General features: G+C 35.6%; 1 protein-coding gene across 1 annotated transcript in view; it reads right to left on the minus strand.

Moving 5' to 3' along the window:
* Positions 1-24,678, minus strand: part of IFT122 (intraflagellar transport 122) — a 172,338-nt gene that overhangs the window by 133,445 nt on the left and 14,215 nt on the right. Inside the window, exons 5-13 of the mRNA XM_053720769.1 lie at positions 20,736-20,812; positions 18,129-18,195; positions 16,025-16,171; positions 13,367-13,442; positions 13,038-13,229; positions 12,813-12,951; positions 6,929-7,131; positions 6,173-6,310; positions 2,291-2,455 (exon numbers count right to left, since the gene is read on the minus strand). Of these exons, the coding sequence (XP_053576744.1) occupies positions 2,291-2,455; positions 6,173-6,310; positions 6,929-7,131; positions 12,813-12,951; positions 13,038-13,229; positions 13,367-13,442; positions 16,025-16,171; positions 18,129-18,195; positions 20,736-20,812 (1,204 nt within the window). The remainder of the gene's footprint in view (positions 1-2,290; positions 2,456-6,172; positions 6,311-6,928; positions 7,132-12,812; positions 12,952-13,037; positions 13,230-13,366; positions 13,443-16,024; positions 16,172-18,128; positions 18,196-20,735; positions 20,813-24,678) is intronic.

The following is a 24,678-nucleotide window of genomic DNA, read 5'->3' on the forward strand; positions in this document are numbered from 1 at the left end:
TGGCACTCCTTTGCAAGCAAGATCAAAAGCAAAATGGAAGAGTCAGTTACAGCATTTGGCCAAATGGTTAGGGGCCCAGGGTGGAAGAGACCTTGATGTGGTTCTGGGCCTATAACCATTTGGCCTTCAACCAAAAACACAGATATAAACAAGGGTGACACAGGCCTTTGTAGCTAGACACATACAAAACACAGAAATGGACTGCACTATCAAACCGGACTGGGTACACACCCCATGACCCTGCAAAACTCACAGCCTTCGACACTCAGCAGCACTCACAGACAGCTGTACAGCCTTCAGGGACTCAGACAGTTAACCCCAGACAAGCCTAGGTGCATAACCCATAGGGAAAAAATATCAACCAAATGATTGCAGGCCCAGGACCACGTAAAGGTCTTTTTTAGATAGATAGATAGATAGATAGATAGATAGATAGATAGATAGATAGATAGATGGTAGAGCTGCCAGTATTGCCTTTCTGAAGCGTGAGCTTAATTCATTCATTCTCAGGACAACTTTTACCATATCCCAGGCACCACCTCTATTGTAAGTATTTTTCATGAATCAGCCACCCATCGTGTAAAGAAGCGCTTAGGCAAATTACTCCTAAACCTACTAACCTCCAAGATAAGCTCATGACCCTTGTTCTGACGTTGCTCTTTTTGTGAAAAAATACTTTCATCCTTAGCTTCATTAAATCCCTTAATATCCGTTAAGGTTTCTATCGTATCATCTCTCCCTTCTCTTCTCTAAGCTTTATAGATATTTATTAGATATTTCATGACATTGTTACTTGAGTTTTATTTTTGTAGAACTATTTTAGCAGAGTTGTTTTGTCTTAATATGGAGGGACAGTGACAGTCATTTTTGTTTGAACATTAAACACATCTCAGCACTAATACAGTCTATGTGATATAAATAAACCTGCTAATGATTACAGACATACACTGAGCAGTTTACTGTGAAGTCTGAATTTACAGCTAAAGGTATAAGGGCATATTAAAGAGAGAAATACACATGGATTAAAACAAAAGCTTATTGAATGGACTGGGCTTTTTCTCTGTCTATCTCCAGTGAGATGTTAATTTCTGCTCATATCTCTCGTTTACATAGCTTTTCTATAACCAATACTTCAGTATTAAAATTGTCAGTATATGTGGAGGTTTCAACAGGCAAATCGGCTATTTCGGATGACAAAATAGAGGTAAAGGGGTTATTTGTAAATAATTTATTACACCCCAGCAAGTAAAAAGGATCATTTGACACAGATTGTAGCCACCAATGTAGCCACCAACCAGCAACTACTAAAATGTAGCCACCAATCAGCAAGAACTACCCAGGGTGCTGAACCAAAAATATGCTGGCTCCTAAGCTTACATTCCTGTTTGGGTTTTTTGTTTTGTTTTTTCAAATGAAGATACCAAGAGAACAAAGAAAATTTGATCATAGGAATAAATTGTAAAGTTGCTTAAAGTTGAATGCTCTAAAAAAATTGGGTTCAGTGTCCCTTTAAAAGGGACATTAAACACATAATAAATGCTAAATAAAATTATGCATTCAAAGAAAAGATTTCTCTGAGAATAACATATTTAAACAGCTAACATTCATTAGTTGTTTAAATAATGACAAAATAAGTGTAAAGTTTAGTGTCTATAAAACAATGTGAGCTGCCATTTTGTAACTTAGGTTACCTTCTCTGCTGTGGCCAATTAGGTACAGTTATAAATAGATCACTAGAGTGTTCAGCCAATGGCTGTGTGGAATATAACATTGTTCTGCACTTCCATTTCTAACAAGGACTGAAAAGCTCACAATTTCAGAATGGAATTACACGAAAATGGTTCAAAATTAATAATGAAAGTATATTGCATATTTTTTTATATACATGATTTATCATTTTATATTACCATCTCAAAGTGTTTTTGTATGTCCCTTTAAAGAAACACTAACATCAAAAATAATCTTTCATAATTCAGATAGATCATGCAGTTTTAGGAGACTTTCCCATTTACTTCCCTTATAAAATTATGCAGTCTTTTTATACGCACACTTTCTGAGGCACCAGCCCCTACTGAACCTTTGCAAGACTTTACAGTGTATATGTGTCTATGATTGGCTAATACAAGGGGCCAGGAAATGGAAAGGTTTTTTTTTTTTGTTTTTTTTAATTTGCCACAAAAAAAATCTACTGCTTAGTTAAAATAGTAAGGGCTATTGCATAGTCTTTTTATTATGCACTAATTGATCCTTTAATACTTTTAAGTGTATAGCGTATAAGAATATGTCTGACCTGGAACAGCATCTCCTTTGTAGCGAGGTCGTACACCAGACAAGTGTTGTGTTCGTCTACAACAGCCAGTTTGTTACGGCTAGCGCTCATGTCCAAGCACCGTACGGACGTTGTCTGCTTGAGAAGCGTGATGGCAAACAGGTTGTCCACGAAGATCTTCAGGATCTGATAGTGATGAGAGAGTAATAGACAAATCAGGAATGGATATTAACCCCTTAACTGCTGAGCCATTTCCCACCCCTGTACTAAGCTGTTTTGGAATTTTTAGATGCTGCTCACATTTAAGCCCTACTGTAGATAATTTTTCAGTGAGAAACCCACACATAATATATAGTGTTTCATTTATTTATTTTTCAGCAGACCCAGCAGATTCAAAATTATAATTTTTTTTATAATGTGTGATATCTAGGATTAAAAGTATGAAAAATTAGTATTTTTATTAATATTTTAATAAACAAAGTTGTAAACGCGTGTGTGTGTTTTCCTAAACACTACAAACTGAAGACGAAGGGGTTAAGCTCATATCAATAAGGGACTTATTATTTTGTATAGAATGTTGATCTGCACCATAGAAGCTCCCGTGATCCTTGGCTGAAATAAATGCACATTTATTCACACCAGGTGATTACGATTACCTCAGTGATCACCTGACTATTAAAACGTATATAAGGACTTTATTTTAAAATGGGCTTTAAACCCGGGGGGGTCTCCAGGAATTTTTGATGACCTGTTATAAGTGCAAAAAATGGTGGATAAAAATGATTTTTTCAAAAACAATAAATAGATTTTTTTTTTACAATAAACTGCTTATTGATGAAAATGTATCTAAAGATAGCTTACTATTTAAAGTGGAATGAAACCCAAAATGTTTCTTTCACAATTCAGATAAAACATACAAATCTAAACAATTTTCCAATTTACTTATATGATAAATCTTGCTTCATTCTCTTGGTATCCTTTCCTGAAGGAGCAGCAATGCACTACTAGGAGCTAGCTGAACACATTGATAAGTCAATCACAAGAGGTATATGTGTGCAGCCACCAATCAGGAGCTAGCTCCCAGCTCCTGAGCCTACCTAAGTATGCTTTTAAACAAAGGATACCAAGAGAGCTAAGCTAATTAGATAGTTGTAAATCGGAATGCTGTTTAAAATTGCCTGCTCTATCTGAATCACAAAAGAAAAAATTTGGGTTCAGCGTCCCTTTAACCCTTTGTGGGGATTAAATAAATATGCTGCTCGGGAGCTGCAAGCTTTGTAACTCCCAACTGGGATATTTCCTGCAAGGCTTACAGCTTCTCAATGGTTACATTTCTGAGTGATTCAGATGCACATATTTTTAGATTTGTGTGAAAATCTAGGTTTAAGAAACCTCATCTTGCTAAAGAATTACTTACCTGAATTACCTTTATACAGAAAAATATACACCTTTTATTTGTTATAATTAGTACAAATTTAGAAAACCTGATCATTTACCTTGTGAGAATAAATAAAGCCCTATGTGCCACTAAGCAGAAATGTATAGACAGTTCTTATCTTGTACATTCCAGTCAAATGTTGAAGACCAAACAAGCTTGCTTATAGCACCATCTAGTGGTAAACACAGTGAAGTAAAAACAAAAATGTATTCTAGTTTTGTTTAACAAAATAATTTATATATATTTATTTTTTAATAAAGCAAACCATTTTTTTTACAATGGATGAAACAAAATAGTTCACATTTGTATGAGGAAATAAAATTAAAAAAAATATATATTTAAAAAAAAAAAAATGTTAAACAACTTTATTAATTTTGCTTAGTTCTTACAACGGGTATATAAAGTAATGAAGACAGAAGTACCGGTACAACTGGTCCTTAACCCCTTAAATGGACATTAAACTGCTGTGCGCAACTACCCTGGAATGGTTACTACTCACTATGTTATTGCATTTTATCCTGTTCTTGCAACTCGTTTCAAATCCATTCTCCTATTTTATTACCTTAAAGGTGCCAGATACTGAAGCTCCGCCTCTTTGTACTGGGGCGGCCATCTTGGAGCTTAGGTATTGTCACACCCTGTGACAGAAGCTGTGCACACTCACAAATCAGTAATATTGCCTGTTTTATACAGCTGTATAAAGTGCTTCAGGTTTGTGTGCAGGATACAGAGCAGGAGCTTTACATTTTTGCAGTCGCTGCATTGCTCTATATTATTGTTGAGTGATTTATTAAATATATTTTGTATAACTGTAAAAAATGCAAAAATGTAAAGCTCACATGATGTATCATGCACACTCGCCTTTGTTACTGTAGTTGTGCCCAGCAGTAAAATGTTTCTTTAATAAGGCAAACGCCTTGCTGTGATAAAAATCATTTTCCTTTAGAGAAGAAAAAAAGCGGTTTTATGTGATGTGTGTCCTACGTAGTCTAAAGCAGTAAAATCAGCTGGCACTGAGTTAATAATAAAATATGCCCAAAGGATTTTGTGATTAATATGAAACTATTTATTTATATTCTGTCTGGTGAAACCACAAAAAAAAAAAAAAAGTGAAAATGAAATGAGAAATTAGTTTAGTTGTGCACAAAGCAGAATTACCACTAATACATGATCTGCAAACAGTAAAATGTTTCTTTATTGAGTTATAATTAAAGGGATACTAAACCTAATTTTCTTCTTCGTTCTCTTGCTATCTTTATTTGAAAAGCAGGAATGTAATCTTAGTTGCCGGCCCATTTTTGGTTTAGCACCTGGGTTGCGCTTGCTATTAGTGGCTAAATGCACCCACCAATCAGCAAGCGCTACCCAGATGCTGAACCAAAAATGGGCCGGGCTCCATAGCTTAGATTCCTGCTTTTTAAAATAAAGATAGCAAGAGAACGAAGAAAAATTGATAATAGGAGTAAATTAGAAAGTTGCTTAAAATCGCACGCTCTACCTGAATCATGAAAGAAAATAATATATAGAGGCTGAAGGAAAATATTATGCCAAAACAGCAATAATTTCCCTTGAAGGACATCCAGGTTGGACTATAGATAAAACCTTTTATGCATATGTCAATTATAAACTAAAGGGACCGTATACTCCAGAATTTTTATTGTTTAAAAAGATAGATAATCCCTTTATTAACCATTCCCCAGTTTTGCATAACCGATATATAAATACACTTTTTAACTCTGTGATTACCTTGTATCTAAGCCTCTGCAGACTGCCCCCTTATTTCATTTCTTTTGCCAGACTTGCATTTTAGCCAATCAGTGCTGATTTATAAATAACTCAGCGGGAGTGAGCACAATGTTATCTATATGGCACACATGAACTAAAGCTGTCTAGCTCTGAAAAACTGTCAAAATGCACTGAGATAAGAGGCGGCCTTTAAGGACTTAAAAATTAGCATATGAGCCTACCTAGGTTTAGCTTCCAACAAAGAATACTAAGAGTACAAAGCAAATTTGATGATAAAAGTAAATTGAAAAGATGTTTAAAATTGAACGCCTAATCTGAATCATGAAAGTTTCATTTTGACTAGACTGTCCCTTTAAACTGAACACCCACGCCGAAAAAAAGTCCTGTCACTCCATGAATTCCTGATTGCAGATGACAGCTGCAGGTGGGAATGACAGTTTTGCCATGACCAATCAGAAAGAAGGATTACACTGTCTACTCTGGCATTCCGTGAAGATCTGATTGGTGTAGCTTCTGATATGTTTAACTACATTTTCTGGTTTATATAATTTACGAATTTGAGGGTTTTACTAATTAGATCTTCTAATGAACAAGAATGGCTTACTAATAGGGGGGAAAAAGGGATTTCACATGGGAATTCAGAAGATTAGAATGGGGTCCTCTGCTGTATAGCTACGTTAGAATTCAGTGTTTCTTACACAGTTGTACGTAAACCTTACCTGCCCATTTTTCAAGCCCACAAGGAGCCCCTCTCTTCCTGGCGGCCCACCGATAACCTTGATGTAACGAATCAGAGACTCCATCATCCATTCGCGCTCCTTTACACCTTTGAAGGACAAACACTGCAGACGCTTCTCCTAAAACAGCGACTATACTATATTAAAATGCAGTCGAACCTGATATTAACTAGTTAATAACTTCATAATAAAACAAATTTTAAAATTATTTTATACCTTAGTCACTAAATAATCGGTTAAGCCTAGAATGAGGGCAAGCCCTTACTTTTCTTTAAAGGGACAATCTGATGAATAATCAACATTCTCTAATTCTTAATAGCATGTCATTTGTGCATTAGTGAAGCTATATAACTATGTTTCTCCGCAAAGGGGTTAAATACATAGGTAAAGTTCCACTTGGGAGCCACAAGCATTACAGCTCCTAAGTAAAGCATGGCCAGTCAACCAAAAAGGAACAAAAGTCATATGTAGCTACTAAGCACTGGCTGTGTGCTGCTCAGAGACTACAATGCTTGCAGCTCTTTAGTGGGATTTTACCTATGTGTTTATTATTACATTTATACTGCACAATTGAGCTAAACTAAAAAGTATATGATGTATCTTCCATTAAAAAGTTAGAATTGTAAGCAGAAAAATTTCCAAAGCATGGGACTATGTAAATCAGAAGAGAAGAATCCCACAACAAAACATAAAACATGTACAGTGACAAGCATACTGAGAGCAGCAATATGAACACACCTGACATAGGATGATATGTTGTGAACACACCACTAGCAAGCTGCATTCAAACTTCTTGCTGATTTTTTCCTTGACCCTGTAATGCATGTCTGAGGCGTCATCAGAATATAGCTCATAGACCAGGATCCTCTCAGGCATCTGAATGGCCAATCTGTTTTTGTAGATCGCTATTTTCTTCACCAGCTCTCTGCACTTAATCCTAACTGTGATGGAAAGGAAAGATAAAGACGTGTCACTTGACACTTCCACAGCCTGCCCCCCCCCCACCATAAAATGTTTTTTTATTTATTTTTTTATTTTTGCTGCTGCTGACAAATATGACAGTCAGAGACTGTACAGCCAGTATATGGAATTGTACGTCTGTCCTAACAGTCAAAATAAGATATTACCAGCATGTGTCGGAATTGGTAGCAAACATATTAAATGACTATGAAAATTATAATAAAATATGGGACTACGGGATTCCGATTCATAATAAATCATTAATTTCCTGACTAACCATAACTACATATAGAGGGTAACACGTTTAGGTATCTTTTCTCTTGATACTTATTATAACTAAGATAAGTGTCAGAAATGCCCTACAGACCTTTAATGTTTGTGCTATTGTCTATAAAGTTTGCTCAGTATGTCCTCTCCATAGACCACCCATATATGTGTGTGATTGCCTAATGACCTAAACCAATTTGTGTATTACATACATTTATTACTAAATCCAGATTTTTAAAAAAATATATATATTCAACATTTTATTCTCATTATAGTTTAAGGAGTGATGAGATTATATATTGTTCATTTACTTATAAATCAATAAAAAAAGAAATTATAACATACTAAAGAAACATGAAACCTATCATTTTTCTCTCTTGATTCAGATAGAAATGAACATGGAAAGTTGTTCACTCTATTATAAAAGTTTCCTTCATTCTCTTGGTATCCTATATTGAATGCACTATTGCAGTGCTTTCCAAACTGTGTGTCGGGACACACTAGTGTGTCGGCAGCAGTGTGTAGGTGTGTCCCTGCTTCAGCACAAATTTTTTTAAATTTAATTTTTTTTAACATTTTTTTTTTTTGGTTTCTGACTTTCTGCCTGCCTGCTTCGCATATCACATGGTTGACACGCGATTGATACCTAGGGGCAGCACATTGGCTCCTGACTGCACTTGTAGTCTCCTTAATTGGCTCGTGACTGCATGTGTAGTCAGTGAGTGGGACAGCAATGTGTTTGCAGCACGGCAGTAGTCAATTGGACTCACCAAGCTCTGAGGGCGGCAGCTTAAACGCTGAGCTGAAGTCAGAGGTTTTTTTTTATGCAGCTAGCTCCCAGTAGTGCATTGCTGCTCTAGCTCTTGATATATGGATAGGAAGGGGAAGCTTAAAAATGCTTGATGATGAAATGCGAGTGTCTTTATCTAATATTCCACCAAATATTCTGAAATTGTGTTCATCCCATCAACCTCATACATCACATTAAAATAGTAAGTAGCCGTTGGTGTTATTAAACTTTTTTTAATTCTTGCACACTTACATACTGTTACTTGTAAATACATTTCATTATTATATCATTTATGTATGTGTTCGTATCTCTTAAAGCAGTTTAACCTCCTGTTTGCCAGTACAACTGAATTACTGTGTCGCAAAATGATGTAGGTCTAAAAAGTGTGTCACCAACATAAAAAGTTTGGAAAGCTCTGCACATTTTGGGAGCTAGATGAACACGTCAGATGAGCCAATTACAAGGAAATGACAAGGCATATACGTGCAGCCACCAAGGGGACTATGATTACATGTTTGTGTAAGGAAAGACTGAATGATATCCAGTATTACATCCACAATCAGTGATAAATCAGTCTCTGGTATACACTTAAAGGGACATTCCAGTCAAAATTGGAATCCACGTGCAGCATTACAGTTTTGAATAGAAACCTTTTGGTCATTTTATTAACAAAAATGCTTCTAATAAAAGATATAGCGGTTTAAAAAAGTGTATTAAAGGGACAGTCCACTCCAACATTTTCTTTCATGATTGGATAGAACATACCATTTTAAACAACTTTCCAATTTAATTATATTATCAAATTTTCTTCATTATCTTGTTATCATTTGCTGAAGGAGCAACATTGCACTAATGGCAGCTATCTAAACACATCTAGTTAGCCAATCACTAGAGACAAATGTATACAGGCACCAATCAGCAGCTAGCTCCCACTAGTGTAGGATATGTGTGTATTCTTTTTCAATAAGGAATAACAAGAGAACAAAGCACATTTGAAAATCTAAGAGAATTTAAAAGTATCTTAACCCCTTAAGGACAAGGCCATTTTTCAATTTCTTTCCCTTAAGGACCAGGGCTATTTTTACATTTCTGCGGTGTTTGTGTTTAGCTATAATTTTCCTCTTACTCGTTTACTTTACCCACACATATTATATACCGTTTTTCTCGCCATTAAATGGACTTTCTAAAGATACCATTATTTTCATCATATCTTATAATTTACTATAAATTTTTTTTATAAAATATGAGGAAAAAAATGCAAAAACACACACTTTTTCTAACTTTGACCCCAAAAATCTGTTACACATCTACAACCACCAAAAAACACCCATGCTAAATAGTTTCTAAATTTTGTCCTGAGTTTAGAAATACCCAATGTTTACATATTCTTTGCTTTTTTTGCAAGTTATAGGGCAATAAGCACAAGTAGCAGTTTGCTATTTCCAAACAACTTTTTTTCAAAATTAGCGCTAGTTACATTGGGACACTGATATCTTTCAGGAATCCCTGAATATCCCTAAACATGTATATATTTTTTTTTAGAAGACATCCCAAAGTATTGATCTAGGCCCATTTTGGTATATTTCATGCCACCATTTCACCGCCAAATGCGATCAAATAAAAAAAATTGTTCACTTTTTCACAATATTTTTCACAAACTTTAGGTTTCTCTCACTGAAATTATTTGAAAACAACTTGTGCAATTATGGTATAAATGGTTGTAAACGCTTCTCTGGGATCCCCTTTGTTCAGAAATAGCAGACATATATGGCTTTAGTGTTGCTTCTTGGTAATTAGAAGGCCGCTAAATGCAGCTGCGCACCACACGTATTATGCCCAGCAGTGAAGAGGTTAATTAGGGAGCTTGTAGGGTTAATTTTAGCTTTAGTGAAGTGTAGTAGACAACCCAAAGTATTGATCTAGGCCCATTTTGGTATATTTCATGCCACCATTTCCCCGCCAAATGCGATCAAATAAAAAAAAACGTTCACTTTTTCTCACAAACTGTAGGTTTCTCACTGAAATTATTTACAAACAGCTTGTGCAATTATGGCATAAATGGTAAATGCTTCTCTGGGATCCCCTTTGTTCAGAAATAGCAGACATATATGGCTTTGGCGTTGCTTTTTGGTAATTAGAAGGCCGCTAAATACCGCTGCGCATCACACGTTTATTATGTCTAGCAGTGAAGGGGTTAATTAGGTAGCTTGTAGGGAGCTTGCAGGGTTAATTTTAGCTTTAATGTAGAGATCAGCCTCCCACCTGACACATCACACCCCCTGTTCCCTCCCAAACAGCTCTCTTCCCTCTCCCACCCCACAATTGTCCCCACCATCTTAAGTACTGTCAGAAAGTCTGCCAGTACTAAAATAAGGTATTTTTTTTAAAAAATAAAAAATATATTTTTAGCATATTTACATATGCTGATGTGTAGGATCCCCCCCCCAAACAGCTCTCTAACCCTCCCCCTCTACCTTATTGGTAGCCATCTTGGGTACTGGCAGCTGTCTGCCAGTACCCAGTTTACAAAAAAATGCTTTTTTTTTAATTTTATTCAATATTTCTGTAGTGTAGTTCCCCCCCCCCCCAAGACCAACCCCCCACCCCTCCCAGATCCCTTAGATGCTTTTTTTTTTTAAATTAAATTTTAGACACTTTTACTAAAAACATTTTCTGTAGTGTAGTCGTTCCCACCCGCTTCCACCCCGTGCACGCGCCTCCGTGCGTGCCCCCGGCTATCCCGCCCACAATCACGCCCCCCTTGACGTCATAGGTCACATCGATGGCCGCCCACCCACCAACGATACCGGCCATCGATGTCCGGTGCAGAGAGGGCCAAAGAGTGTCTCTCTCTGCATCGGATGGCCAAGGGGTGTTATTGCAGGATGCCTCGATATCGAGGCATCACTGCAATAACCGGAAAGTGGCTGGAAGCGATCAGGATCGCTTCCAGCCGCTTTAAACCCCTAATGTCATACAGGGTACGTCGCTGGTCTTTAAAGACCAGGTTGTGCAAGACGTACCCTGTACGACATGAGTCGTTAAGGGGTTAAAAAGGCATGCTCTATCTCTGGCTGAATCAAGCAAGTTTAATTTTGACTTTCCTATCCCTTTAAGTATGCACCATCATTTTAAAGACAGCACTTGCTCAGAGAGCCTAAGGTGCTTGTATCATCTGGTAATGACTCAATTTGTTTATTGCTGACATGATACAAGCCCCACTAGTGCTCTGAGCAGCTGCAGTATTTAACATGCTGGTGCACTGAGAATATCTAGCTATGCTTCACATTCACGTGTAGAGAAAAATGTTAACACTAAAATAGTGCTAACTTTTACTAGAAGCGTTTTTGCAAATGCAAGTATATTGTAAATATGTTTCTATTCAAAGATCTAATTCATCTATGTGCATTTAAATTTTGACCGGAATGTCCCTTTAATATGCCCCATACAACACTTGAGATGTCCAGGATCATCTATGATTTAAAAACAAGTTCAGAACCTAATCATACTTTCCAAAGCCACAAATGCAACAAGTGCACTTGCTGAGCATCTCTACAGAATATTGTTCTCTGTGGTTTTTCCCTTTTCTGATTTAAAAATGTTTGGTGTTAACATCCAAAAGTGCAGAAAATAGGAAAACAATAGCCAAACTGCTGGCCAACATTATACACACTGTTCTTCAACAAGACTTCTGTGTTTTTATTGCCACTAGCCTTATACACTAATGATAAAGCCCTAGAAGCCCAAAAAGGTTTGATCCAACTTGCAGCATGTTCCCTCTTGGCCACAATTACACAGCTCCTCTTTTAAAATGTACGGTTCGTTGAAAAAGCTTGACACACCTAATTCTAAGTACAATAGACAACTTTCAAGGCTTGGTCTACTTTTTTCCTATTTTCGACATAAAGGGCCAGATTACAAGTGGAGCGCTAAATATCGCTTGAGCGCAAGCAATATTAGTGCTCGACTTTGTAATATCAGCGCACGCTAATGTGCGCTGGTATTACAAGTTAAGTGAAATGCAAACATGACCTCGCGTTTGCATTGCTAGGAAGCATTGCGCTTCCATAGCCTGTGAGAGCCTCGCTCTGATGCCGTCAGTGCTGTTTTTTGTTTTTTAACACCCCAACCCGCCAAATTTAAAGTCCCAAAAATTGCCTAGTGCAGTTGTTTTTTATTTTTAAAAAATGTACTTCTAGAAAATGAATCAGGAGATCTGATCTCTGGTTAATTTTCAGAGCTTGCGGTAGCAATTACCAGCCACTTGTAATGGCTGGTTATTTATTGTGCACCCGCAAACAGGCAAATTTGCCCGTTTGCGGGCGCGCAATAATTTAGAGCTTCACTTGCAATCTAGCCCTAAATCAAAGTAAAACAACGAGTGGTATGGAAAGAAAAGACATGGGCCGATCCCCTTTCCATTCTTTATGTCATCTTCATAAGACAGTGACTCCAGTTATGAATAACTGAGTTGTATATGTTACTATTCATGTTCTGCCAACCGTCTTATAAAAGGGCAGGCTTGGATTTTACATGGTTGTCAGAAGTAAAAGAAGAAATACTAATTCAGATCCAGCTGCCTTCAGATGAAGTTCTTCTACGTACCTTTTTGCTCAGTGATGAGATGCTGTACAATGACATCTGTCATGCTGTCCCTATAAGCATAACGATCTTGATAAAGGCCATGTACGGTGCTGAATATCAGCTGGTAGAAGGCAAGTGTCCCATCTTGACATCCAATCACCTGAATGGTACAAAAAAACAATAACTAAGTAGCACAGCCAAGACAATACCTGTGGATCCAAATTACCATAAGGGGCATTTTCTTACCACATAGTTAGAATCGGGTTTCACTCTGCACGTCCACACCCAAGAGTTCTGCTCCCCAATAGTTCCCAGTCTCACTCCATCCTTTGTGTATAGGGACACCTGCTTATCCGAACCACCTAGCACTATATATTCACCTTTGGAGAAGTAACTAATGCAACAAGGGTCACAGTTTAGAGATCTGTCTTTCCCCACCTATAGCACAGAGAAAACCAAAGGACTTTAAACAGTATGAGGGTACATGAAAAGCAATGACAACATTAATCAATATCGTATTATGGAAACTAGCTTCATAAACAGACGATTAACACAGTCCGATTCATATAAGTTACCTGTTTACCACTCAGCTGATAAAAAGATAACTTTTGTCCCCAATCAGCCACCGCCAGGATGTCATTGTGTTCATCCCTAAGGATGCAGAAAGAAATAATATTTAGGCTACACATGAATTGCAGCTGAGCTGGTATAAATTAAATATTAGTGCTTACAATGTATAATTATTTATTATTTGGAAAAAAAACTCAATTATGTTATTGCTTTGCAGTCAGTTCTTTACAATCACTACTGTTTTCTAGTCAGGAACGAAAGCGATTCTAGTCCAATCAATATTAAAGATATGCAAAAGCCTTTACTTGTTCTTCTTCTGCCCCTGCATATATCTGTATATTATACCTTACAATTATAATACATTATATGTCAGTGTATCCAGTTGTAGATCAGGGGTTGTGAACTTTGGTCTACAGCCATATTGCCAGCAAGAAAATGTTTTAGAAGAATATTTGTCATTTGTCACCAGAAAGGTTCACCTCCCATGAGATAATACAGTAATCTCAATGTGTTATGCTTCTAAAGCTGTAATTTATAGCTACTTTGTTAGAAACTGTAGAATATCCTCAGCTGGGGAAGTCAAACAGAATTAGGGATGAGAATAAAAAAAATAACCAAATTGGTCTCAGTATTTAATCTTGAGCATAAACTGTTACTTTTGCAAAAAAAATTTTTTTTATAGACATACATTGTACAGTATGGCCTATACAGGTAACTTAGCTCTCAGTTTACTCTGAGGTTATGTTCCTAAAGGCGCTGATGGAAATAGAATCTATGTAAAATGAACCTACTTATATAAAGATCTATGTAAAATAGAATATATGTAAAATGAACCTACTTATATAATGATCTATGTTAAAAAGAATCTATGTAAAATTAACCTACTTATATAAAGATCTATGTAAAATAGAATATATGTAACATGAACCTACTTATATAATGATCTTTGTAAAATAGAATCTATGTAACATGAACCTACTTATATAAAGATCTATGTAAAATAGAATATATGTAACATGAACCTACTTATATAATGATCTTTGTAAAATAGAATCTATGTAACATGAACCTACTTATATAAAGATCTATGTAAAATAGAATATATGTAACATGAACCTACTTATATAAAGATCTATGTAAAATAGAATATATGTAACATGAACCTACTTATATAATGATCTTTGTAAAATAGAATCTATGTAACATGAACCTACTTATATAATGATCTATGTAAAATAGAATCTATGTAAAATGAACCTACTTATATAAAGATCTATGTAAAATAGAATATATGTAACATGAACCTACTTATATAATGATCTTTGTAAAATAGAATCTATGTAACATGAACCTACTTATATAAAGATCTATGTAAAATAGAATATATGTAACATGAACCTACTTATATAATGATCTTTGTAAAATAGAATCTATGTAACATGAACCTACTTATATAATGATCTATGTAAAATAGTATATATGTAACATGAGCCTACTTATATAATGATCTATGTAAAATAGAATCTATGTAACATGAACCTACTTATATAATGATCTATGTAAAATAGAATCTATGTATCATGAACCTACTTATATAATGATCTTTGTAAAATAGAATCTATGTAACATGAACCTACTTATATAATGATCTTTGTAAAATAGAATCTATGTAACATGAACCTACTTATATAATGATCTATGTAAAATAGTATATATGTAACATGAGCCTACTTATATAAAGATCTATGTAAAATTGAATATATGTAACATGAACCTACTTATATAATGATCTATGTAAAATAGAATCTATGTAACATGAAACTACTTATATAAAACAATGAGTCCCAGGCCTCTCTCAAAAATGACAAATAATGTAATACTATTACACTATTTTATTTAGAGCTCTGATATGCACGTTGAAAATGTAAACAATGTGAAAAAAATCTAAAAAAAGTTATGTGACATATTCTAAAACACTAAATGCCAAAATGCTGTCACTTTAAGTGCAAAGTTTCTCCAATTCCTGTGCAAAGATAGGAAAGTCAAAATTAAACCTGCAAGATTCAGATAGAGCATGTCATTTTAAGTCACTTTTACATTAACTTCCATTTTCAAATGTGTTTTTCGTTCTCTTGGTATACCTTGTTGAAAAAGAATATGGACATATCCTTAACAAATGGAAGCTAGCTGCTGATTGGTGCCTGCACACATTTGTCTCTTGTGATTGGCTAACTAGATATGTTCAAATAGCTGCCAGTAGTGCAATGCTGTTTCTTCAGCAAATAATAACAATAAATTGAAGCACATTTGATAAATTAAATAAATTGGAAGGTTGTTTAAAATTGTATGTTCTACTCTTATCATGAAAGAAAATGTTGGGGGTTTTCTGTCCCTTTAATAAACTCCTACATAGTTTTCAGATAATTTATTGCTGGTAATTTATCCTTTTCAAAGAGAGTTCACGTAAATTGCAATATGGCTCTCCCTTCTATTTGTACAACCACTGGCCTATATACAGCTATCTATATACACAATCTACTGAGCCGCGCCATATACATAATGCAGGTCATACATTACATTATCTGTTTATCAGAAGCGTCAGAACGTCCTTTTCATATTGCAAGAATAAGATGTAGGCCTGCCTCTATGTGTGTCTCACTTACTTTGATGGGTTCCAGCATATGGACCACACTGGTGACAAGGATCCTCCAGGACGCTCGATTTTCACTTTTTCCTCTCCATTTTTGTTCCGTATGCTCACTACGCCATTGAACATACCAAGTGCAAGATACTGCCCATCATTTGTCCAACTGACCAGGAATGCAAAGACAAAACAGACAGAAGCTCACTAAATGCACGTGATACGCAATGCGTTCCCAACACACAAACTTTAAAGGGACATTGAACTGTAAAGACTTTAATTAGTGTTGTACAACCCAAGGCTGGTCTGTCACAGTGCAGCCTGACAGAGTTTTTTATCCAGCAAACACTTGTAAAAATTATATAACGTTCCTCTCTCACATAGAGGTGTTTTACAGCACTTTCAATTTATATTACCCTAACATTTGTATGTGAAGAACGTGGTTAATAGGTTTACAGTGGCACATTCAACTGTGATCTTAGACCATTTCATATACCTCTTCATGGGGTCTATTTGAATCAGTTAGGGGGGGGGAAGTATGTCTATGACAGAGATATCACGTTGTGTATGTCTGGATTAAATTAACTTTATTTTAAACTTAACTTTTATTTGTATCACTTTATACAATAACACCCAAAAGTTCCGAAATAATGACCCTGCAACTTAATCAAAACACTTGAACTCAGATATTGTATATAGCAGTGCTTATTAGTTTCTGTCCTCTGGATCCCAAACATGCCAGATTCTCAAGACATCTGAACTAAAGCGCAGGTGAATAATCAGCTGAAGGTTGAGAGCAGGTTAGTAACCATGGTTACTGATCAGCTGACTGTATGCTCTAGAATGGGTATCAGGCAAGTGTGGCTTGTTGGGGGTCCTGAGAACTGGAATCAAGCAGCTCTGGTATATAGAACTTGGGGTAGTGAGTGGGAAAAGATAAAGGTCAAAATAATCATAAAATCATATATTGTGTACTGTACACTACCTGACGTTATAATGTGTTTGTTAGTTCTGGTAAAACTATTCATATATGCAGCACTAGAGACACTGATCTGCCAATTGAATTAATACTCTGTCTTTTATAAGTCCTGTAGCCTTTTCCTTCTCCCTTATTTGTTTCCCATTGCTTTATAAAAATAAGAGCATTTTCTGGCAAGCAAAATAAAATGGTGAAGTCTTCCTTAAACAAACCCCCTTGATGTGTGTTTCACATAAAGCTTGTTCGGATTGTGTTAAAAAAACAGCATCAATTTACTTGTTTGTAAAATGAGACATTTTCAGTGTAGCCACTGCATGCAGGGGATAAGGGAGCTGACATTGCAGAACTTAAGTTCTACTGTCATGAATTTTGCAGAAAAATCCTCTACTGAGCATTGGCAAGAAACTGACTGAAGCTACTGTGTCTCCTAGCAACCACTTTTACTCCTTAGCCTTCCTGTAGAGACCACAGCCCCCTTGTGGACCATGCACAAATTAAGTTAAAAAACATAAATAAATAAAAAAGGTAAAATCCTTTTTAAAATGATGAATAATGCATATTGCAATCATTTATATTAAATATAACCCACTTCTCAATACTTTGTTTATTACAATAAAAATACTGTTTTATATCCCTTTAAACATTACAAAAGTGCAGCATGAGAACACGTTGCTTGGTAACTTTGGATTACTCCTTTTATGTGCAAAAATAAACTTAAAAACTTGTCTGTAAAAAATATAAATGTTTAACTTTACATAAAAACCGGAGGTGTGTTTCACAATTAAAGATACAGACAACCCAATGAGTAAAGCCAACAGGATCCGGCTCCCAGAAGGCATTTCCTGTTGCAATCCTCAGACTGTAGAGGGCAGTAAACACCTAATGTCCTCTAGAGCAGTGTTTCTCAACCGCGGTCATCAAGTACCCCCAACAGTCCAGGTTTTCATTATAGCTGAACTAGCGCACAGGTGAAATAATCAGTTGATGGACGAACGCAGGATGGTTACCATGGTTACTGATCAGCTAATTATTTCACCTGCGCTCTAGTTCAGCTATAATAAAAACCTGGACTGTTGGGGGTACTTGACGACCGCCGTTGAGAAACACCGGTCTAGAGAACTATCACTATTATGTGATTTATGATTACCTGCAACAGGTGATTTTGCTGTTCACTTTATGTTTGGAAACAGATTTCTGCTCTGGAGACCAAAGACCTAAATCAAATAGAAATATATTAATGAGTTTTGAGTAACAATGTTATTTTTTTTTACTTTTTAAGTGAGATCTCAACACAATTTCCTCTGTAAAACAAATTCTAACATTTAGTGACCTATAGAGAATTGGTAAAGAGCAAACAAACAAATGAGAATATAACACAGTTATATCTTAAACGTAAAACTAGTGCATCTCAAATACAGGGGATAAAAGGACACTGAACCCAATTTTTTTATTTCATGATTCAGATAGAGTAGGCAATTTTAAACAACTTTATAATTTACTCTTATTATTATTTTTTCTTTGTTCTCTTTTTATCTTTATTTGAAAAAGCAGGAATGTAAATCTTAAGAGCCAGCCCATGTTTGGTTCAGCACCTGGGTAGCGCTTGCTGATTAGTGGCTAAATGCAGTCACCAATCAGCAAGCGCTACCCAGGGTGCTGAACTGAAAATGGCCCGGCTCCTAAGCTTAGATTCCTGCTTTTTAAAATAAAGATAGCAAAAGAACGAAGAAAATTTGATAATAGGAGTAAATTAGAAAGTGGTTTAAAATTGCTGCTCTATCTGAATCATACAATTAAAAAATTGGGTTTAGTGTCCCTTTAATCACAATCTTTCCGATATCAGCTCCTGAGGTTTCATTTTCGTCCATTATGGTAAGAGTGTTTTTTTAAGTGAACACAATACAATATACAAAATAGATTTGGCCGTTAAAAGTCCACAGCCCTAAAATACTTTTTTTACTTAAAAACTTACCAAAAACATCTTTTTTCAGTTCTAAAGTGGATGTCATTGGGATTGAAACTGGGAAACCAACCGCAACTTAAAAAATACAATGACCCTTTCACATCTCTTAAAAGTAATTGTTCTAGTTAAATAAAGCATTACATGTTGGTGAACTTTGCAAAAAACATTAAAAGGGACAGTAAACACCAACAATGCTATTGTTTAAAAATATAGATAATCCCTTTATTTACCATTCCCCAGTTTTGCATAACCAACACTGTTATAGAAATATACTTTTTACCTCTGTAATTACCTTGTATCTAAGCTTCTGCTGACTGCCTCCTTATCTCAGATCTTTTTACAGACTTGCATTTCAGGCAATTAGTGCTGACTCTTAAATAACTCCACGTGAATGAGCACAATTATCTATATGACACACATGAACTAAAGCCCTCTAGTGGTGAAAAACCATTCAGATAAGAGGCGGCCTTCAAGGTCTTAGAAATTAGCATATGAGCCTGCCTAGGATTAGCTTTCAACTAAGAATACCAAGAGAACAAAGCTAATTTGATGATAAAAGTAAATTATAAAGTTGTTTAAAATGACATGTCCTATCTTATTCATGAAAGTTTCATATGGACTTTACTATCCCATTAATTACACAAAAATCTTGGTGTGTTTTCATTGCTTAGGTATATGTACGTTATATTTGCTTTTAGAACAACTGGATGTTTTCCCACACTCGTTGCAATATGACTGACAATTTGAGGTTTAAAGGGACACTGAACCCAACCAAATGTTTTCTTTCATGATTCAGATAGAGCAGGCAATTTTAAGCAACTTTCTAATTTACTCCCATTATCAATTTTTCTTCGTTCTCTTGCTATCTTTATTTGAAAAATAAGGCATCTAAGCTAAGGAGCCAGCCAATTTTGGGTTCAGAACTCTGGACAGCACTTGTTTAATGGTAGGTGAATTTATCCACCAATCAGCAAGAAAACCCCAGGTTGTTCACCAAAAATGGGCCGACATCTAAACTTACATTCTTGCTTTTCAAATAAAGATACCAAGAGAATGAAGAACATTTGATAATAGGAGTAAATTAGAAAGTTGCTTAAAATTGAATGCTCTATCTCAATCACGGAAGACAAAATTTGGGTTCAGTGTCCCTTTAATGAATCTAGACCATATACACAAATATACCTCTAAAATGGTGTCTATTACACATGCACAACATAATATAATTATTCCAAATCATCTTCAAATACTTATAAAGATGTCAATAAGGTCAGTTCGGGACTTTATCAAGTGCCTTTAGGAGTTGAATTCATAAAGCAAAAAATGTTATTTGAAATGTACTGCTGTACCACTTGATACAACACTCCTATGCAAACTGCAACTTCATAGACACAGGAAACACTTCTATTGGAGAAAATATGAAAACCAGAGGAGACTAAAGCCAAGAGTTACTGTAACTTGAAGGGACACTGAACGCCAATTTAAATGCGCACAAAATGACTAACAGCGCTAAAAGAATGCTATATGCATTCCTTGGTTTTATTGCCTTCTTTTACTGTAATTTACATCTGCAAATTGTGCATATTCAAACAGCCCCACCCCTCACTGATGTATGCAGAGCATTGTAAAGTATGTTGCATTTAGCTTTTCTGTATGCGGTGGGGCATGCACGGCTGTGATTCATTGACATTGCTTAGAGCAGTGTTTCTAAACTCCGATCCTCAAGTTTCTATAAAACAAATAATTAATAATATACAGAGTATGTCCCCAAGAGAGGAGCAGAAATGTACTCACCAAAGTCACTGGACGAGCAGGAAGCCAGCTGGTGGGTAACTGGATTGTAGGAGACACATTGTATAGAGTCATTGTGCCTAGAGGGTTAAAAACCACATCATAAAATGACTAAATCACCTCCATATAGTGTGAATACTAAAAATATCTGCGCCAGCTTATACTCTTATAATAGCTACAATAGAGAAACAAATATAAGTTTACAAATGTGGATGTCATTAGGGCTCAGGCAGGCTGCAGTGTGATGTTCAGCAAAATGTTAAAGGGACATTGCAGTGTAACATTTTCTCCACTTTGTGTTCCTAGAGATACATTTTAACTTCTGAACTGTATTAAATAATTTACAAATAGCTCCTTTACCTTTAGCATTTAAAGGGACAGTCAAGTCCAAAATAAACTTTCATGATTCAGTTAGCACATGCAATTGTAAACAACTTTCCAATTTACTTTTATCACCAATTTTGCTTTGTTCTTTTGGTATTCTTTGTTGAAAGCTAAAATAGGTTGGCTCATATGCTAATTTATAAGACCTTGAAGGCCGCCTCTTATCTAAATGCATTTCAACAGTTTTCACCACTAGAAGGCATTAGCTCATGTGTGTCATATAGATAACATTGTGCTCACGCACGTGGAGTTACCTAGGAGTCAGCACGGATTGGCTAAAATGCAAGGATGTTAAAAGAACTGAGATAAGGGGGCAGTCTGCAGAGGCTTTTATATAAGGTAATCACAGAGGTAAAAGGTGTATTAATATAACTGTGTTGGTTATGCAAAACTAGGGAAGTAGTGAAAAACTGTCAAAATGCATTCCGATTTGAGGCGGCCATCAAGGTCTAAGAAATTAGCATATGAACCTCCTAGGTTTAGCTTTCTACTAAGAATACTAAGAGAACAAAGCAAAATTGGTGATAAAAGTAAATTGGAAAGTTGTTTAAAATTACATGCTCTATCTGAATCATGAAAGTTTATTTTGGACTTGACTGTCCCTTTAAGCATAGTGTAGGTAACCTGGCCCTGTTACATGCTAGATAGTAATTGCTACAATCAGTGCATGAGCTAACTTAAAGGGATATGAAACCCACATTTTTCTTTCATGTTTCAGATACAGCAGCCATTTTAAGCAATTTTCTAATTTACTCCTATTATAAAGTTTTCTTCGTTCTCTTGGTATCTTAATTTGAAAAAAACATGAATGTCAGCTTAGGAGAGGGCCCATTTTAGGTTCAGCACCCTGGGTAGCGCTTGCTGATTGGTGGTTACATTTAGACACCAATCAGCAAGCGCTACCCTAGTGCTGAACCAAAAATGGGCCGTCTCCTAAGCTTACATTCCTGCTTTTTTTTAAATAAGATACCAAGAGAACAAAGAAAATTTTATAATAGGAGTAAATTAGAAAATTGTTACAAATTCCTGCTGTATCTGAATCATGAAAGAAAAATGTGGGTTTCATATCCCTTTAATCAAGTCTATATTCATATCATTTGATTGTTTAGGAAATGTAGTTTATGTTGTCATTAGTTGTTGTTTTGTTTAGTTTGATTAAAAGAGGATATAACAAATAGAAAATGATAAAATGCTTGAGACAAACAAATTCCTCCAAAAAAAAAAAAAAAAAAAAAAATAAAGTAGGGTCTAGAATTTGAAAGGGATATTGTAGTGGAAAATTAAATGTTATATTTGTTACAGCATGCCATTCCTACACTACTCACTTTGGAGCTCTATGTGTTTAACCCCCGCAAAGAAGTTAGAGGGACATGAAACCCAAAATTGTTCTAGTGTGATTCAGATAGAACATACAATTTTAAACAACTTTCCAGTTTACGTCTATTAGGAAATGTGTTTTCATTCTCTTGGTATCCTTTATTGAAGAAGTAATACTGCACTACTGGGAGCTAGCTGAGCACATTGAGAGACCCAATGACAAGAGGTATATGCAGTACTGTTTTAGGCATGTGTGAAAAAATGCTGTAAAGTAACAATGCTTTCAAAAATGTTAATAGTTTATTTTCATCAATTAGCAAAATGAGTGAACAGAAGAAACATTTAAATCAAGTCAATATTTGGTGTAACCACCATTTTCCTTAAAGTGAATGTAAATTTTGATGCTAAAGTGCCCGTTTTTTAAAAATTTGATTAAAAACAGGGGCACTTTAATTCATCAAAATTTACATTTCACTCCTGTTGTGAAAAAAAAAAACTTACCTTTTAATCTTGACAGCCGCTCCAGCTTCCTCTGTCCGTCGCAAAGCCTCTTACTGGGTTTAAAATGAGGAATCCGGCTTCCTCCAATCACAGTGTTGAATCAGACACTGATTCCCCCGAGGGGGAAGCCGTGATTGAAGGATGACCGATCCATCATTTCTGACATCAGAAATGGTTTGCGACGACCGGGAGAATCGCTGGAGTGGCTGTCAAGATTAAAAGGTAAGTTTTCTTTCACGAGTGAAATGTAAATTTTGATGAATTAAAGTACCCCTATTTTTAATCAAATTTTTAAAAACCGGGCACTTTAGCATCAAAATTTACATTCACTTTAAAAACAGCATCAGTTCTTCTAAGTAGATGCCTGCTACAAACCGTTGCACAGTACTGTATATGCAGCCACCAATCAGCAGCTAAATCCTAGTAGTGCATTGCTGCTCCTGAGCACACCAAGGTATCTTTATCAACAAATGAAAACAAGAGAACAAAGCAAATTAGATTATAGAAGTAAATTGTAAAGTTGTTTAAAATTGCTTGTTTTATTTAAATTATAAAAGAACAATTTTACGTTCCGTGTCCCTTTAACCCCTTAAAGGGACATAAAACAAGTTGGGATAGAGACAAAATATAATAATATGTACTTTAATTACTTTACCTGCAAATTTATACTGCAGTGCCTCGCCATTAACCCTTTCTTTTTTAAGTTTCCAAATTGTACAGCTCTAACTCCTCCCACACATTTCCTTCTACGGCTGCATCTAAATCTACCTTTGCTTTTGGTAGAATGCAGAAGTGCACACTCATTATCTGCGCCTAGAATCAAATAAGCTGCTGCGAAATACAATGCTTGTGTTTCTGTAGCTTAACACTGATAAGGGGGGGGGGTGGATCAGACTACTCCAGAAAGCATGGCTATGTAAGTCATTTTGCTTATTTTTGAAAAATATTTTAAAATACTTGCCAGTAATTTTGAAACAATTTTTTTTATGTAAACTATTTTTACTTCATTAGCACGTTTAGGATATGCACAGATCTCAACATGTTTTATGGCACTTTAAGGACTGGAGTTTATTGTTCAGTTTTTTTTTTATTCTTTTTTATTTTGTTTTATTGAGGACATAGAGAAAAAAATGAAATATCATACAAGCAAAAATATATATACGCTGACATCTAGATTGTATACAGAGCTTGACTGATCTAACAATATTGACAGAAATAAAATTAAAAAAAAATTGTCTTCATTTTTATCCCTTTAAATATCCAATTGGACCTCTCACAGATATTTGTTAAACAACACAGTGATTCATTTTAAAGTAAGATCCTGGCCGAACATCATATGCAACTTTTACCCCAACTACCACGGAATTTTGCTATCACTCAGTTTAAACAGAAATAGAGAATTTGTCTACTGAAACTATATATTTTTTTGGCAGTGGATGACATTTTCAACTAACTATTTAGTTATATAATTAAAGGGACATGAGACACAAAATTTTTCTTTCATGATCCATGAATTTTGACTTTCCTATCCCTTTAACCCCTTAACGACCAAGGACGTACGCCACACGTCCTCAAAAAAAATACACTTAATGACCGAGGACGTGTGGCGTACGTCCTTGGTCTGGAAAGCAGCTGGAAGCGATCCTGCTCGCTTCCAGTTGCTTTCCGGTTATTGCAGTGATGCCTCGATATTGAGGCATCCTGCAATAACCTTTTTTAGCAATCCGGTGCAGAGAGAGCCACT

This window comes from Bombina bombina, chromosome 7 (assembly GCF_027579735.1).
Source record: "Bombina bombina isolate aBomBom1 chromosome 7, aBomBom1.pri, whole genome shotgun sequence".
Lineage (NCBI taxonomy): Eukaryota > Metazoa > Chordata > Amphibia > Anura > Bombinatoridae > Bombina > Bombina bombina.